The sequence below is a fragment of the Malurus melanocephalus genome, unplaced genomic scaffold (assembly GCF_030028575.1).
Source record: "Malurus melanocephalus ecotype Western Australia unplaced genomic scaffold, MMel_1.1 scaffold_401, whole genome shotgun sequence".
NCBI lineage: Eukaryota > Metazoa > Chordata > Aves > Passeriformes > Maluridae > Malurus > Malurus melanocephalus.
In genome coordinates, this window is record NW_026623633.1 from 400,534 (window position 1) to 416,850 (window position 16,317).

General features: G+C 41.8%; 1 protein-coding gene across 1 annotated transcript in view; it reads right to left on the bottom strand.

Moving 5' to 3' along the window:
* Positions 1–16,317, bottom strand: part of PLCL1 (phospholipase C like 1 (inactive)) — a 178,307-nt gene that overhangs the window by 18,589 nt on the left and 143,401 nt on the right. Inside the window, exons 3-5 of the mRNA XM_057379314.1 lie at positions 15,533–15,736; positions 5,687–5,762; positions 1,837–1,946 (exon numbers count right to left, since the gene is read on the bottom strand). Coding sequence (XP_057235297.1) covers positions 1,837–1,946; positions 5,687–5,762; positions 15,533–15,736 — 390 coding nt within the window. The remainder of the gene's footprint in view (positions 1–1,836; positions 1,947–5,686; positions 5,763–15,532; positions 15,737–16,317) is intronic.

The window sequence follows — 16,317 nt, forward strand, 5'->3', positions numbered from 1 at the left end:
AAAATGCACTTTTAATCTTGCACTCTGTAGCTATTTAATGATTTTGCCAGTAGCAATTTCTTATTGCATCTCCTCTTTTATTCAAAACTTACCTACTGCAATGAGTCTTTATAAGGAAACACATTAATTAAATATGTCTTGGCTTCACTAGCTTAGGAAAAGGCTATTAATCATTTCACAGCACAAGCACAACTTAATACCTGCTACTGCTCCCGGCACCTCACACAAACCAACTCCTTCCACATGATGAAATTGCCTCCCTGAGTGCACAAAGAGGTTTTCACTCACCTCACCTCATGTAAAGCAGCTGATGCATTTGTGAGATGTTATGGGATATTTTTTTCCTTTTCTAATAATACTGTATCAACAACCAGTGAAATATATTTGTAGTGTCCACCCTGCCACTGGACATGGGGAGGACACCTGTGGTTTTAGTGGGACAGGGTTGTCAGTCTCTTCCCCCCAAATCTTCCTGAGCAGCTCTCACCACTGAGGGGAGTCTGTGCTAAAGAGGAGATGCAGCTGTAAGTAGCAAACAGGTTTTTTTATGGGCAGGATTATTCAAAGACAGTATTTTTTTCAGGGGAAAATGAAAAAAAAAWYMRRWKRMMAAWTWRWAMMAMYKCTGATGGTCTCATATCAGACACCCAAGGCACTTCATTCCCAGTTTCCTGTTGTCATTCCTGAGTTGGACTTCAGTCTGAATGAAAAGCTGCTTCATGTGCATTTCATGGATAGCTGTCASAAACTCTGTTAATATTTTATTGTGTCAGAAAGATAGAAAAGAAGTTGTGGATTATAAATGAAACAAGTCAATTATTYCTTGACCCTGACTAGATGTTTTAAAGCTCTTGACTAAGTTAACAATATGTGCCAGGCAGCAATTATTTCTCATGGAAAATGTTTCTCTGATACCTTACTTCTACTTTCATTAACCATAGGTCACCCTCARAGGTGCAAACTTCGCATTTGACAAACATCTAAAAAATCAAAACATTTAGACTGACTCTGATCACAAGCATTTATTTTACCTAACACAGCTAAAGGTATACAGATTAATGTTCAGTACTGCTAGTGTGATTTTTTGGGGGGCAGACTCTTCAGCTACTTCTCTCAATTGCTCTGTGTGGAATAGGTTAAGTCTATTTAAGTCTGTAAGTGTGAACTGGTTGACTTTTCATCAGAGGTCTGTTAGCTGACACTGACACCATTACTCACCTCCCCTCCCTCTCATGGTAAATGAAGATATTCCAGAAACCACAGCTGTCCCAGGCCTTCTCTAACCATTTTCTACTACCAATGGCCTCTCCCACACTTTGGCCCTTCAGCCTCTCTGTTCCCAACTCCTTTTTCCTTCTCCTGCTCAAGACATGTTAGTGCTCTTTCCAGCAATGCTCCACTTTGGAAACATAACCCTGCAGTATCTACAATATTCCTCATGGTTTTTCTTGACAACCTCTCCTGCCCTGTCCCTTCCCAAAGAGATGCTCCAGTTGTCATTTTACAAAAACAAGTATTTGAGACACAATGACTTTAAACAGGGCACTTTCAGGGTGCATGGGGCAGAACAGACAACTAAACTCACGTCCCTTGATCATAGAAACAACAAGGCATCTTTCCTCTCCAGTTCAGGCTTAGATAAATTCCCTTCACAGTTTCCAAAACAGAGGTGTAATAGATGTATTTGCTAAATATCAGTAAGTGGAGGTAACATCCCATTAAAAAAAGAACAACATGTTCCTTCAATATTAAGTAAGAAAGTACAAAGGACCTGAAAGAGCAAAGGTTTACTAATAAAGTTAATATGAGACAGAATGTGGTACTTTCTGTGCTTACCTTCAGCACTGTGATATTCCATGCAAAACTCTCAATGGCTTTGCTTAATTTTCTTCCTTTCAAACCTTCTTTTGTCCCAAGGTTATGAAGCTCTTCATGGAATTCCATTCCTAAAAATACAGATTGCCACATCATTCAGTGCACAACTGATTTTCCTTATAAAATACTGAGTGAACATTTTCAGTCTTGCAGCTGGGACTTCCTACAACYTCCTTCTGTGCTTTCAGTCCTTTTCCTTTCACGACTCCATCCTGGGAGAATGTCTCCCAGAATAAAGGGGTCATGTACAGGTTTGGGGCAGTGCTTCCATTTGGTTTGTGGCTCTCCCAGCCAGTGCTGGGGTTCCACACAGACACTCCTCCAGCATTCTGYCTGCAGCCCACACTGCTGCCAATACTGCGACAAAAGGCAATAGCTCATCACTCTCCTTGAGCTGATGACTTTGCACCTTGGAAAGCTGTCTGACACATGAAGAAGGTACCTGTTCAGCACAGCAAATGCAGGCTCCAGTGCACATCTCCTCATTAATCTTAATCACAGTCTCACACAAAAGCCCTTGTACTTCACAATGATAAATTACATTAAAAGTGCATAACTAATCACAGGATTGTTTCTCCTGAAGCACCGAGAACTGACACTTCCAACCCCAGCCCTGTGGCATTTCATTGCAGACATMTGCAAACATCTGCAGATCTGTTGCTTGATACAAGAATTCAGGAAATCTGGGAGCAGATCAAAAACCTTAAGATATCCAATTAGTCCACCAATTTCACAAGATCTGCACAGTGTATGCAAACATTTCTCTGAGCCTGGTGTGGATTAAGAGACAAAATGGAAAAGAGCTGCTTGTTTTCCCTTAATTTGTACCTTACAAAGGCCAGATTGGCACTAAGTAACTTCAAAGCCTCTGAAGCCTATCCTAGCTGCACAAACCAAGCTCCATCTCCAGTTGTTTCATAGCTCCCCCTTCCTTAACATTTTAGGGTAAATGTCACTCAAATTCAAGCTTTATTGGAATTCCATCAAAGAAATGCCTATGGAGAGAACACGTGCACAGTGTAGGTGCAGAGGCTGCTTGGCAGGTTGCTGAAGGACAGTCCAAGGCAGCCTTGCACTCAGCACAGCTTGCCCAAAGCARTCCTGGAGGACTAACAATAGCTTCTCTTCTTTGTGCCAACTCCAGGAGCTCAGGAACACTGAGGCTGTTCAACCCCACACAATGCAGGATTTCTCTACTGTTTCCATTCCAAAACTTCACCCGYTCAAAGGCTTTGCTTGTCAAAGGTAACAGAGTTCCTGCAGTACATCCTTTGGAAAACAGTCTAAATAACTGCACCCCGAGCAATATTTTATTGCAGGTGTGCTTCATGCCARCTGACTTACAAATCGTTTCACTTCACTTAGTAAAACAAAACCTTCCAATGAYTCACTTGCTCGTGGTAAAAAATACRAAGGCAAATGGATCTTAGCTCTATGTGGGCAGCYCTGCCTTTATGCAGTATCCTGGTAGTTATTTTTCCTCTGGACCTCACTTCACCATCTGTAACTTGGATACATTGCTGCTCCAGAGAGAGGGAGTCACAAACATTTGTTAGGCTGCAGGCAGCAAYACCAATGAAAGCATTGAGCAGGGTCAGTCCTCCAAGCTGCTGCTGACTACTGTGCACTGGGCTGAGCCTGCATGTTAAAAAACAGCAAAATCACACACACAAGAACCAGTCTGGGAGAGCCAGGGAACCCAGGCTATGAAGCAGAGGTCTGGTGGGAACACATGTTCAAAGGAATCAAAACTGGGGGGAGATGAAGGACAATGTCACGGGCGATTCTACCTCTGACACCTCCTGACTTTGAGTGCTTCATCTTGCCACATTGGAAGTGTTATATAAAAATTTGCCTGAGGAACATTTGCAACGAAGTAATTGGCAAATGAGCACCAGGAGGGATACTCTGCCCTAGTCCTTTCCTCTGTTTAGATCCCATGGCTTCAGAGAAGCAATTCATAACCCTCCAGCTGCCTTCTCAAACAGAAATGTTAAGGCTAACAAAGGAAAAAAAAATAAGAAAATACAAGGGGATGCAACAGCAACTTGAACACACTTGAAAAATGCCTCTTTTTCTAGGGGGAACGAAGGAGAGGGGAGCTGCATGAAATTCTGGAYATCAGTGTGATGGCAAGGTGCTGCATGGTATTTTCTATACATATCTGCTCACAAACAGATGGGGAACCCATGTTTTGCCATGGGTTCTTCTCTCTGTGCCCACACCCAGCTGGGGCACAAAGGCACCTGATGCTGCTGAGAGGCTGCATAGTTTAGTGCTGCTCTTAAACTATACCACAGAGAGCCTCCTGGTGCTGCATTTTCTTGTTACTGTCCCACTCCTTAACCCTCCACACACATCAAAGGCTTTGGGCTGAGGAATTTCATGTTGCTTGTGCAGACACACAGAAGCCAAGGGATGTCACAATGATGGACCCACAACCTCCAGCCACACTTGCCTCTCATCCCTTTACCACTACAATGCCAGCATGGCTAAAGAGCAAAGACCAGGTTCCACCACATAAGATCAGTTAAATGCCACTGTTGAAACAGCTTCCAATTTCTCCTAATTAACACTTTAATTCGTCTTTTTAACTACAAAACAGCAGTTTCATTCATTATTTAAATTTAGTAGAAGCAAATAGCTGTAACCTGCATCACTTGCCAAATCCAAAAATGCCTATCAGAAATAACAGTATTTATGATTCTTGTGCCTAGGAATACAATTTAAATGCAGTCACAGATGTCTGTGTTACTGACCTTCAAGGCTTGCTACAGGTTAGGAAATGTACAGCTGCACAACTAAATGGACTGAAAATAGATTTAATTTCCACTGTGTAAACCACCAATGAAAATACACTGCATGAATTTAATCAGCATGGTTTCTGCTATATGAAAGCTGATGGATGTAGTTGTGGAGGACTGCCACTGCMAAATGTGGACTCATCTCTCCAGCAGGGCATATTCTTGTGTTCCAGTGGAAACTACAGGAGACATCTCCCAGTTCCAAATCTAGCCTGCTAYTCTGAGCAGAGATAAAGAGAGGTTTGCATGAAGGAGCTGAACTGTGAATCACAGACAGTTTGGTGACTTCCATCATCCTGAAACAGGGGTGTGAAGCCACAGCAGAGCAGAAAGCACACGGGTGGCCACTTCTGAASCACTCCTTTCACTTCTGATGCACAGCAAACACAGCCCTGCTTCAGACAAAGACATCAGTGCAACACCCCAGCAGGGTAAGATCTATTTTACACCTGCTTAGAGTGGTTTGTGCCCATATATCTGACAGACATAGTGAACAGCCAAACAGATGCATTGTGATGCAATGGAATTGTGTTGGCTCAATTTTACAAGGTCTAAAACAAACCTAAACAGCAAAAGAAAGCAAAGGCAGGTGTAATACAAGACTGGTCCTGTGGAGAGGAAAATCTCTTGCCTGCTCTGTGTTCAAAGGAACAGCTGAGCTAGAGAATGCACTCAGTAAAGGCACCACATCTTCTCAGCCCTTCTTTTTAATGCCTTTCTGGTTCATTTGACTAATTTAAAAGCTGTCAGACWGTTGAGAGCTGTAAAGCAGATGGAGAAATAGCTTCTAAGATGAAAGCTGAGTATTTTTCCCTGCATTCCCTGCAATCCCACACCTGCTTTACTACTGGAAGATGAGCCTTCAGGAGGGTAGAGCATGCCAGAGAAAGACTRGAATACTCACTTACATGCAGGTGAAAAATGCTACATTAGTCATAAACAGTAAGTAAATCACAACATTTTATTTCCCATCTTCCATCCAGAACTGCTCAATGAAAAGGGATTACCTGCTTTCTGGCACTGAACAATCTTGTCGTGAGTGGTATCTGCCGTCTCAATAAGAACTCTGCTCTCTTGAATCATCTGTCAAAAAAAAAAAAAAAAAAAAAAAAAAAGGAAAAAAATATCAGCATTATTAGGATTTCCTGCAACATCTAACACAAAAAAAAAGTTCAAAGGTTGAGGCTGGAGAGGGCAGCCCTGTGAGCAATATGATAAATACTGGATCCTTCCTTCCTTCCTATGGGGGCTCACAGATCTGTATCATGCTAAATATCAGTTGCTCTGAAAATGTTTGCTCCAAAAGTTAAAGAAGAGCTGTTTTATGTCCATGAGACGCCAGTGCCAACAATATGAAGGAAACACAAGCGATTTCGGAAGAAAGGAGGGTTATCAAACAAAATTAATTCCGTATTCAACTAATCCAGTTCTAAATTGTACTTTTTTTGAAACCAAAGAAGTACAGTCCTTGACATTGGTGGGTATTAAAAACGTTATAAAGTCATGAACAGAGCTGGTTTCAACAGGTATTTAACCTGTGCTTAAATTCATGTTACACAGCAATTCAGACAGCTAGAGTATTTCTTGAGTTTCTCCTTGGAGACACTGAGATCCAAATCCTATCCTACCCTCAATATTTCTGTTGAAGCTTAACAGAAAAGACAAAACCACAAAAAAAAAATCAAAACAAAAAAAAAACCCTACCTAAAACCAAACAAACCAAAAGCAACAGTTTCAACAAGCCTACTCACAAGTTTCAAGAGACCTCCACAGTYAATGGGATACTCTAGGAAGATGTCCAATAGCAAACAAATGAAGGATTCATTACCTGACAAGTATCCTGAATCTCCCTGAATGCAAATACTCTTCTCCTTTGATGGTAACTCACTACCAAAACCTCTCAGAAGCCCAATATTGTTCCATTATTCTATTCTGTGAAATTGCAAAAGGTGGTTCATAATCTGCTATGGAAGGCAAGAACATGCTGTATAACAAACATTGCCTCACTGTCCCAGGGTGTTCACCTCAAACCTCAATCAAACCCAAACAGCACAAGAGCATTGCCAATTCAAAATTAAGCAAACTGAAGAGTGACTGCCTGATATTRCACTCTGAAATTACATCCTGCAGCTGCTAAAAGCCTTCCTACTTTTAAACATGCTAAATACGAAAACCCAAAATGTAGCTTTCAATGATTTTTGTGGAAGACAGCATAACAGTAATAAATTAACACTTACAAATTAGCACATCTTACTTAGATGTTTTAATTAGACACAAGAAATGAGAGACGCTTCCACTTGTCACACTCAAACGTCCAAATTCTGGAGAAATTTAGATCCTAATTTTGCTCYTCGTTCCATCTTTATTTCTAATTAAATGCATTAAGACAGGCTGCCTTTAATAAAAATACCTAAGCCTATCCTTTGATATAAAGAACAAAACATGGAAAACAAAATCCATTATCAGCTTCACAGGCAGAGTGCAAAAAGCCGAATACACCTACAGAGTGCAAAATTGTTTTTTTAACAGAACATACCCAGTGGATATGCCTGAGATTTAAATTACYTGCAGTAGTATCCATTCTTATTACTTGCTTGTTCATACATCACATTGATTTTTTTTCCTCTGATATTTTCACTTGTCATTGAGAAAGAAATGACAATTTCTACCCACTCTCCAGCTCTCCTGTACCACAGCACATTATTGCTCTGTGCTGAAGGAGCCATTCAGCTGACAATTACCAATACTGAGGGCTGGGCTGAGCATTAAAGACACTCACAAAAATCCTGCAAGTCTAAAGAGGCAGCCAGTGAGGGTTTTATACATACACGTGCATACATAACATCACACACACATATATATATATATATGTGTATATATATATATAGACACAGGAAATTATCCTCCCACACACACAAAAAAGCAAGCTTGAGAATCATGCAACTGCTGGACCCACTCCCAAGAATTTCTGGCATGCTTGTTTTAGGATTCTGAGGCATGAAGGTATGATATTCATTTTTTAAGAGAAAAGTAGCACTGGGATGTCAATTTTCCCTTACTGCAGAGTAGGTAGAGCAAGCTTCCACTCCTTTGATGCTGACATCAAAGTCTCACTCTCTCAGCTCAGCAAGAACAAACAATTAAAACAGATCATGYAGCAGAATTTAACCTGTTCCTATCTTTCTGCTCAATAGTAATCTTGACAAAAATAAGCAGCTTTTAGCCCATGACAAATCCTAAGAATGGTTTAAGAGTTCCTCAGCGCAGTGACTGGGTTAGGGAACAACCTCAGTTCGTCACCTGGCATCCCCCCTCACACATTCTTCTAGTAAATAATACACTAGGTAGAAATGATGGGACCCAAGCCAGTTATAAGATTTTGGCTGGCCCATGGCACCTTTACCACCTCTGATAACACAGTGCACAGGACCCTGTATCCCTCCCCACATGACAGGCCAGACTCTGCTCCCAACAAGAGCTGCACGCGCAGTTTCAGTGGGCACAAAATGCTCCTTCCTAACACTGCCATAAAAGATGGCAACAACAGGCCAGGGCAAGAACAAAGCCTGGTGTTCACTTTGAGGAACAGCCTGATTCAAACAGAYGAGTACAACAGGCAAGGAACTGTTATCCAGGAGCAGTTACAGCACAGGGTCATGGTATCTAGACACATGTTTTCTTTTTTGTCACTAGTTCTGAAATGAGTCCATGATTTCCCAGTCAGGAATCATTCCCTGCTGTTCCAACTGCCATCACATCTGAAACCCTGCTTGAGGATGTCACCTACTTCTTCTAGAAGTGACAAGAACCAGAAGCACTAAACACACAACATGGCAGGCTGTGAGATTTTCTGCTGGGAAGGTAACCCCATAAACCACATGACAGCYGGAGATTTTCAAGCCCAGTTTTGCCAGTAATGTTTTGAAACCCACCAACCTATCTCAAAGTGAAGAGTTGAGTTTTCTGATGTTTGCAGCATGAATTCCCTCATKCTGAGCAGCCCTCCAGACAGCTGTGTAAGTCCCAACCATCTGGCTGGAGCCTGTAGGATGCTGTTTAATGTCAGCTCCCAAATGGCAGCTTGCTTCCATGAGTGACTCTCACAGAGCAAGAGATGTCCCTACTCCCTCAGGAATCYTGTGTTCCACCAGAGTGTGTTAACTCCTGAATGCTGAGCTTCAAGGGAGTAACCTCCAAGTGACTGAAAAGCAGCCTTTAGAGGATGGATGTTGGCATCTGGGTCCACTTGGAGGGAGGAAATTTTTATCAGCTGCAGCAGCTGGCAGGATTTCTTAGGACAACTTGTATTTCCGATGTCAGAAAAAAGGTGATAGACTTTACTGAGTGACGTGTTTAACATAACTGCTGGGTCAGGGGAAAACTGGACAAAAAATAAAAATCAAAGCACACAAAAGCTGATTCTGTTATAGGGACTGAAAAAGCTACCTTGCCATAGGAGTAAACAGAAGGGAAGAAGACTGAATGGGAGAAACTACCAGACACCTTGACATGATTTGGGAGGCTGCTCATTTCAGTGCTTAGCCCTGCATCCCCAAGGCTGAGCCCCACAAAGGGGACTGGGACTCCTCCTCTGCTCACCTGGCAGCCACAGCAGCTCTGCAGGGACAAAGGACAGCCCCACTGCTCCCTTCAGGGACAGCTGCCATCTTTCCACAAAGATTTTTGTGAGTTCTGGAGGTGCTCACCCTCCTGGAGAGGCTGCTGTGGCAGAAATGCTCTCACAACAAGAAGGGGTTGCTCACAATGACAAAAGATGCACAAGGCCCAGAATCACCTGTCACGTTTGATAAACTAATGGGAATTAAGAATAGCAAGCATCATCTGCATAGATTAGGGAATTTTTTTTTGTGCAAAACAGCTCATGTAATTTAAGTAGTTTTACACAATACTGAAAGCAAGAAGCACAAACTTGATTCATCTCAATCCACCTGAAACACTCTATAACAAAGCAGGATTCTCCAAAAAAAGCCTAGGAAGTAAGAGCTGGCAAAAMCCCAGGAGTTCTCTCCTTATCTGGTATATGAGTCCCAGAAAAAAAGGTGATAGACTGTTCCAGAAAGTGGAACAGACCAAGGGCTGAAAACAACTGACCTGTCTCACTTCAGTGTCTAAGTATAGCATGGAATATCAAATTTTAAACCCCAGTGCTTCATGCAAAGAACAATGCTTCACTTTGTCACTTCTGTTAAGTGGTAATTACATAGCTAAATAAATTTTAAGTGAAATTTAAAATATCTTAATGCTGAGGGCACTATATTACTCACATGAAGTTATYAGGGTTATTCATTGCCTGTACTAAGGGCAGTTTAATCACAGGATCAGTACAAACTGAACAAAAGAATGTTCTTTTTACTTTAATGAACTCACGTGCTAAAGGCCAATTTCTTCTTTTCATTATGAATTATTGTACAAACTGAAAAGAAGAGAGGAAATTAACACAGCGGAGTCTCGCAAAAAAAAGACAAAAAAGAGGAGAGAAAAAGCTCCTGGTGGCAAATGAAAACACTGCTCCTGCTGGAAAGATAAATGAGAAAAAAGGGGCAGTTCAAGGAAACCTTTCATAAATATTCCAAAGTTTAGAACAGAAATTGATTGAACATCAGATTAAAAGGAAGCTTTCTCTTAGATGTCYCCTCATGGCCATTGTCCCAATTTCCTGGGCCTTTCATTGACAATGAAGAGTTTTGCCTGGGTACAAAAACAAAAAYACAAAAARCYCTCCAAAACAAACCAAACYCACCATSAATCAAAAATAAAAGATGCTACAAAAATACAACCAATTCAAAAAACAGCTGAAGTGCAAACTGAGCTCATGAACATTGTAAGAAAATTCCCTTTTAACACTGAGCAGTTCTAACACACATTTGGGACAATAAACAGCCAGGCAATCAACAGTGTGCCAGCAAGTTTTGCAGGAAAAGAAGGATGTGCATGTGGTGCCAGGTCATGGGAAGGAATGCTGTCCTCCAGTCTGTCCCCACCTAATCTCTGTCCTGATATGCTTTAAGCCAGATTTTGGTACCTGAGCCTTTTCCTGCAGCAGCCCTGTATGAGAGACAGCTATCAAGGATGGTTACATGAGCTGGAAACATCTGAAATACCTTACTGACACAAAGTGCAGAAGAAACTGCATAAATTTCACCTTAAATTCCAAGTTCATGTTTTCAGTTAGAAATACTTCTGGAAAAAATATTGAGTCAGTGCTGGCAGGATGTGATCTGTGCATGAAGACCAATCCTCAACAGAATAACAAAAGCAATGGAGGAAGAGAGAGAGAGATCAGTTTTCAGTGGATTTATGCAAAAACAGAGTCACTGAAGTACCCGACTGGAACTTCATTCTCTGCAGGAAGTTCTGATTTGACTGTTCTCAGGTTCTGTTTTTAGAATTGATTAATGGACATGGGCAATCAGAGCAAGAAGCTTTGAGAGTATTGGATGAGAGAACGGTAAGAAGTAGAGAAAAAAACAGGACTTTCTTTAATTAGAAGTGGAAAAARAMMCTGACTTTCCCAGTCTATCTAMAATTTTGAATGGAAAATTCCATAAAACAAATACAAATTCTAGACAATGTCCATGTGCTGGACTGTGTTTGACGTCAGCACATTATGACACTTCTTTGGCAGTGGACTCTGTAAGATCCCTTGTCTTCAGCTGCTTAGAGATTTGTGAAAAATGTTCCTCTGGGGATGATTCTATCCCAGCTGAGGTATGAATTTCAGTGGAAAAGCTCACAAAAATCTATTTAGTCATTTKGCATTTACAGAGTAACTGGGAAAAAGGACTTTCTTCTTGGGAATAAAGTCATGACTGCACTAAGACAAAGAAGCCAAAAAAGACTGAATATGAAAGAACAGCAGACAAAGAGCAGTTCCTCTCCACACACACCTCAGAGATCTCTGCTAGCATGCACAGACCAATACACATGTCAACAAAACCATTGCCATTAAATACCTCAACTTATTTCCCAGCAATATCACAAATCCTTCTCCTCCTCTCAAAAATCCCCAATCCATCTCCATGTTGGCCAAAAGATTCTTAACTRCCCTGGCATCTCTCAGGCACCCACAGCCACCCTGTCCTTCCAGAACTSCCTGCTCCAACACAGCAAGATCAGGTTTTTAACACAGAGAAAAACATTAAAGTCAATGTGAGTTTATATAACAAGAAGGTTCATTGTTCAACCTGTTTTACACTTGTTATTTATGATTTGAAAACACATAAAGATAACTTGGRCATCTCATTTTTCTTAGTAAAATTTCTGTATGCCCATGAGCCAGGAGACTGGGTAGAATCAAATACATTTATAATCACTTGTTTATTGCTTTTGATTTTCAAATGATTAAATCAATTGATCTTGGAGGAAAATAATGCTTAACTGAAAAGCAAAGGGCACAAGTGTCCCTAAGTTCATGCATGCTTGCACCAGTACATGAATATATCRTGCAGACACAGAATCTACAATCTGTTTCCAAACAATTCTCAACCAAAAAAAACCCCTAACTTCACAGGATAACAGTTTGCAATGAATAATTCAACCATCTGTCAGGTCCAGCTGGGCCCCATCCCTTCTCTTCACATGGAGTAACTCCTTTTTGAGGTGTGATCAAAGAACAGCAGCATTAATTTGACAGGTTGTGAGGCACACTGCACATTCTGCCCACCTGAGGAAGCACCAACAAGGGGGAGCAAAAAGGTACAGAGGCAGAGAGAGAGCCCTTCCTGATGGGAAAGRAAAGCTCTGAAGCACAACTGTGAAAATAGCAGGGTACACTATCCTAAGAGTGTGTGGGAAGCAACGACAACATGACCAGAATCCGTTCATCACACTCTATGTATGGCATCAGCCAAAGCTGTAAAYTGAAATTAGCCATTCTACACTGTTATTTCTGATCATTGACACACTTTTCAAAAATGCTGTCTGTGTATTGTCAACAGTCCACTTAATTTTCTTGATTTTGGCAAATCCTATTGCCTGCTCTCCTCTGCAGAAACTCCCATCCAACCCACTATTATCAATGAAGCCTCCTCCTACATGAGACACAGCCAACAGCACATCTCCACTAAACCACTGCAATGCCACCATAAAATGAGGGAAAAACAGTCCTGAAAAATGGTTCCGGTTCCCTAAACAAAGCACAGTAAATTTTATCCTAATAAGGTCTCTCTCAAAAGAAAATATTTAATGCAGAGCACAATGGTAAAATTAATTGCCCAGGAAAAAACAAACAAATTGCACAAATGGGTCTTTGTCTGTCTCACAGCTGACAAAGGGAGGGAGGGAGGGAACAGACAGTTAATTGTTTTCCAGATCATTGTGGCAGATCCACGAGCATTTGCACCTCTATTTCCCTGGACCATCAGCCCTGTTCATGCCCCATTAAACACACAGGCAGATCTAAACTTTCCSTGGAAAAATAAAAAGTTATATTCASTTGACAAATTTCTGTAAGGGGAAAAAAATTCTGACCCATTAGGGCTGTTTTTATCCAAAGTTATTTTCAATGCAGCCTTTTTAAAGAATGTGACGTGTAGTGTTTTTTGAGTTCATACTCAAACTCCTTGTGCTGTGAGGCCCAGCGAGCAAGGCAGACCTGCAAACACAGCTCCCCACTAAGAGATTTAGGGTCAAACTTTTTTTCCATTTTACTATAAAAAGAATTAAGAAATATAGCCTGTTCATACAAGAGATAGGCCAATATAAACAGATTTTATTTTATGCCTTTAAAAATGCTCTKAGGCCTATTCATTCAAAAAGTGCCTTGAAATGAAGAGACATGCAGCAAGCACTTGTGGATCCAGTTCCTTGAAGTCATATTTATTAAAAATATAAAAGGCTGAACTCTGAACTGTAGTATATCTTGAGTTAAAATTCAYAAATAAGATAAAATATTTTATACCACTTTCTACCAACATCTCCTTGTGCTCTCCTTTGTGCAAAAAATAGATGTAATTATTAAAAGGACACCCTGGATTGTACCAAGTCTTTGCACAGCATGAAGAAGCCCCTTGTCAACACTCAAACTGCAACCCCCTTCTGACAYTGTGATTTCAAATATCAAGATTGATAGAGACAGTTCATTTTTTCAAACACAGAAAAGGCTAAATAGATTTCAATATTCTACTGCTGGCATTGCCTCAGAAGGCAAACATCCAAAACGTAGCAAAACCACTTAWTAAATCCAGCTTTGCTTTTCAGAAGCGAATAGTTTTAGCAAAGTAAGAAGCAGTCACAGCCCAAGTGGGTAAAAAAAAGTATCATATGCTCATTAACAAAATCATAACTCAAGTCAATCCTTACACAGGCAAGGCAGAATTCCCTTCTCTCTCTCTCTGATTTTMAAMTGCACACTCCGTTGACATTCAGGTTACATCTTCCCCCATGGGAGACAAATGTGAGAACAAGCATTATTTAAAACAGTGATACAAGTGTTTTTGTCTACATACAAAAGAGGCCTTTCACCTATTTAAATTGAAAATCTGTTTCTAAAGTRCAAGGAGGCCTTGAAATGTCCCATGTGTACTCTTCAGTATATAATTACAAAGATAAGAGATGACACATTCATTTTGGTAAAACTCCATTAMGCAGGCCTCCAAAGACAGAAAAATCTCCTATCTATGTGCTATTTGATCTTTCAGAAATACATGAGACTATGTAACAAATCTACCCCAAAAAACTTCCGTCTAAAATAAGGGAACCAAATGGATTTGCAAATCCTTGTTCTGGTATTGTTACAACTGGCATTTTTATACCCAAAACTTAATCATGTCCAAGTAACAGAAACTACTCTGGAAAGAACCMAGGGGATCTTAGAGAGTTACTTTTAGTATTTCTGTTTTGATCAACATCGATGTCTTCCCCCACCCCACAAGCTGATTTTACCTTGAAAAGTGTGTTATAAAGGCAAAAAATGAGACGGAAAGGAGGTGAGCACTTGGCACATTGAATAGCTGGCCAAACCTGCGATCATTGCTTTGCGACAGTTCACGGTCTCTGGGAGCAATGTGATACTCCCAACATCATTCCCCATTTTCTTCCTCATGAACACAAGCTGCAGAAACAACTGCTGTGCACTTGAGTCGTGATTCAGTCWGGCTTGGCAGAACTGTGCATTTTGCTATCAGTTGCTGTGGACTRTCAAAAAGGACGGGGAGCAACCAGGCACCCCCACGGCTCAAGGGGCACAGTGTGACAGCAACTTCTGCTGCTGGAAGTCACGCACAGCTGCTGCTCAGTCACCCACAGCAGTGACATATGTCATACAAACAGCAGCAGCACTCATCTGGAATGATTCCAGCTCGTGTCTCTACATTTGTATAAGCATTCCTGTCCCATACTGACCTCTCCTTCCCCATGCAAGGAAACGGGCGTTTTAACCTTCCCTTCCAACTTTGCTATGCCCTCCCCTAAAATTAACAGATCTGACAGAGACAGGGCCAGTATTTAACAATGCTGCTGTAAAGTGCAGGGAAAGGGAAGGCTCAGCTTTGGGAACTCTGTGCTGCAGCTCCAATYTAATGGCCTTGTGCTCTGCTGCAGGAGGGCAGCACACAGATCCCGTCCTTCSCAAGGACAAGGACTAACAGTGCCAGTACAGGCTGAATTGCCACTAGTTTTGTAAACAAAGTCCTCTTCAAACGCCAAACYGTGCTAGCCACAACCGTATTTAAAAAAGGAAACAACAACAAAAAGCCCAGTGTGGCACTGTGGTGATTAAAGGCCAACGTTGCACAGCCCGAGTCATTTGCAGAGCCTTGTTTATTGAACAGGAACATTTGGGCATGTGAAAGCCAGCCTGCCCCATTCAGAGGTGGCACTGCTGAAGCACCTACCAAGTCATAGGCTGCCAGGACCTTTTTCTGCACGTCGGGCACGGTGCCCAGGGGCTCCAGGTAAGGAAAGGCGTCCTTCATGCACAGGGTGACGGAGGGYGCGTTGTCGCTGCTGACCAGGCGTGAGGACAGCGTGAGGATGCACTGCTTGAGGCTGGCGATGGGCGGCAGCCCACACAGCTCCTTCACCGACACCATGGCGTTCTGGGGAAGGGACACAAACATTTTCAGCACATGCTGTCACCCAGTGTCCCCCACCTGCCACTACCTTACCTTGTCAGCCCTCGCCTGCTTCTCCCCTCTGATGTGAGGCAGTGCAATCCCACTGTCCACTGTGCCAGGATTCCATCTCACACAGGAATTCCCTGCCAGCCCCATTCTCTGTCCCCAAGCCTGCTGCCAGCTCCAGCTTTCTCCAAGGCCCAGGCATCCCTGCAAATCCAGCCCTAACAGGGACAAGTTCTGGTCCCCGGCATATTAAACCATCAGCCTAAAATGCTGTTTCTCTTCCCAACTGCTTAGACTCCAATGGCTTTTGATGCTGTAATCACTTTGTTCTCCCATCATTATCATMCTCCAGCAAGAACAAGTTTGACAGACCTTGCATTTCCCATGGGAAAGGCAAGCAGGAAAATCTCACTTTGTTTTCAGCCTTGCATTACCACATCATAAGGAAACACAGACACTCTTTCCCCTTCATAGGTCACATGTAAGAAAATCAATACTGGATATACAGGTCAAACCAAACTGACCTGACATGCCAGGATTTATTTATTCATCAGGTC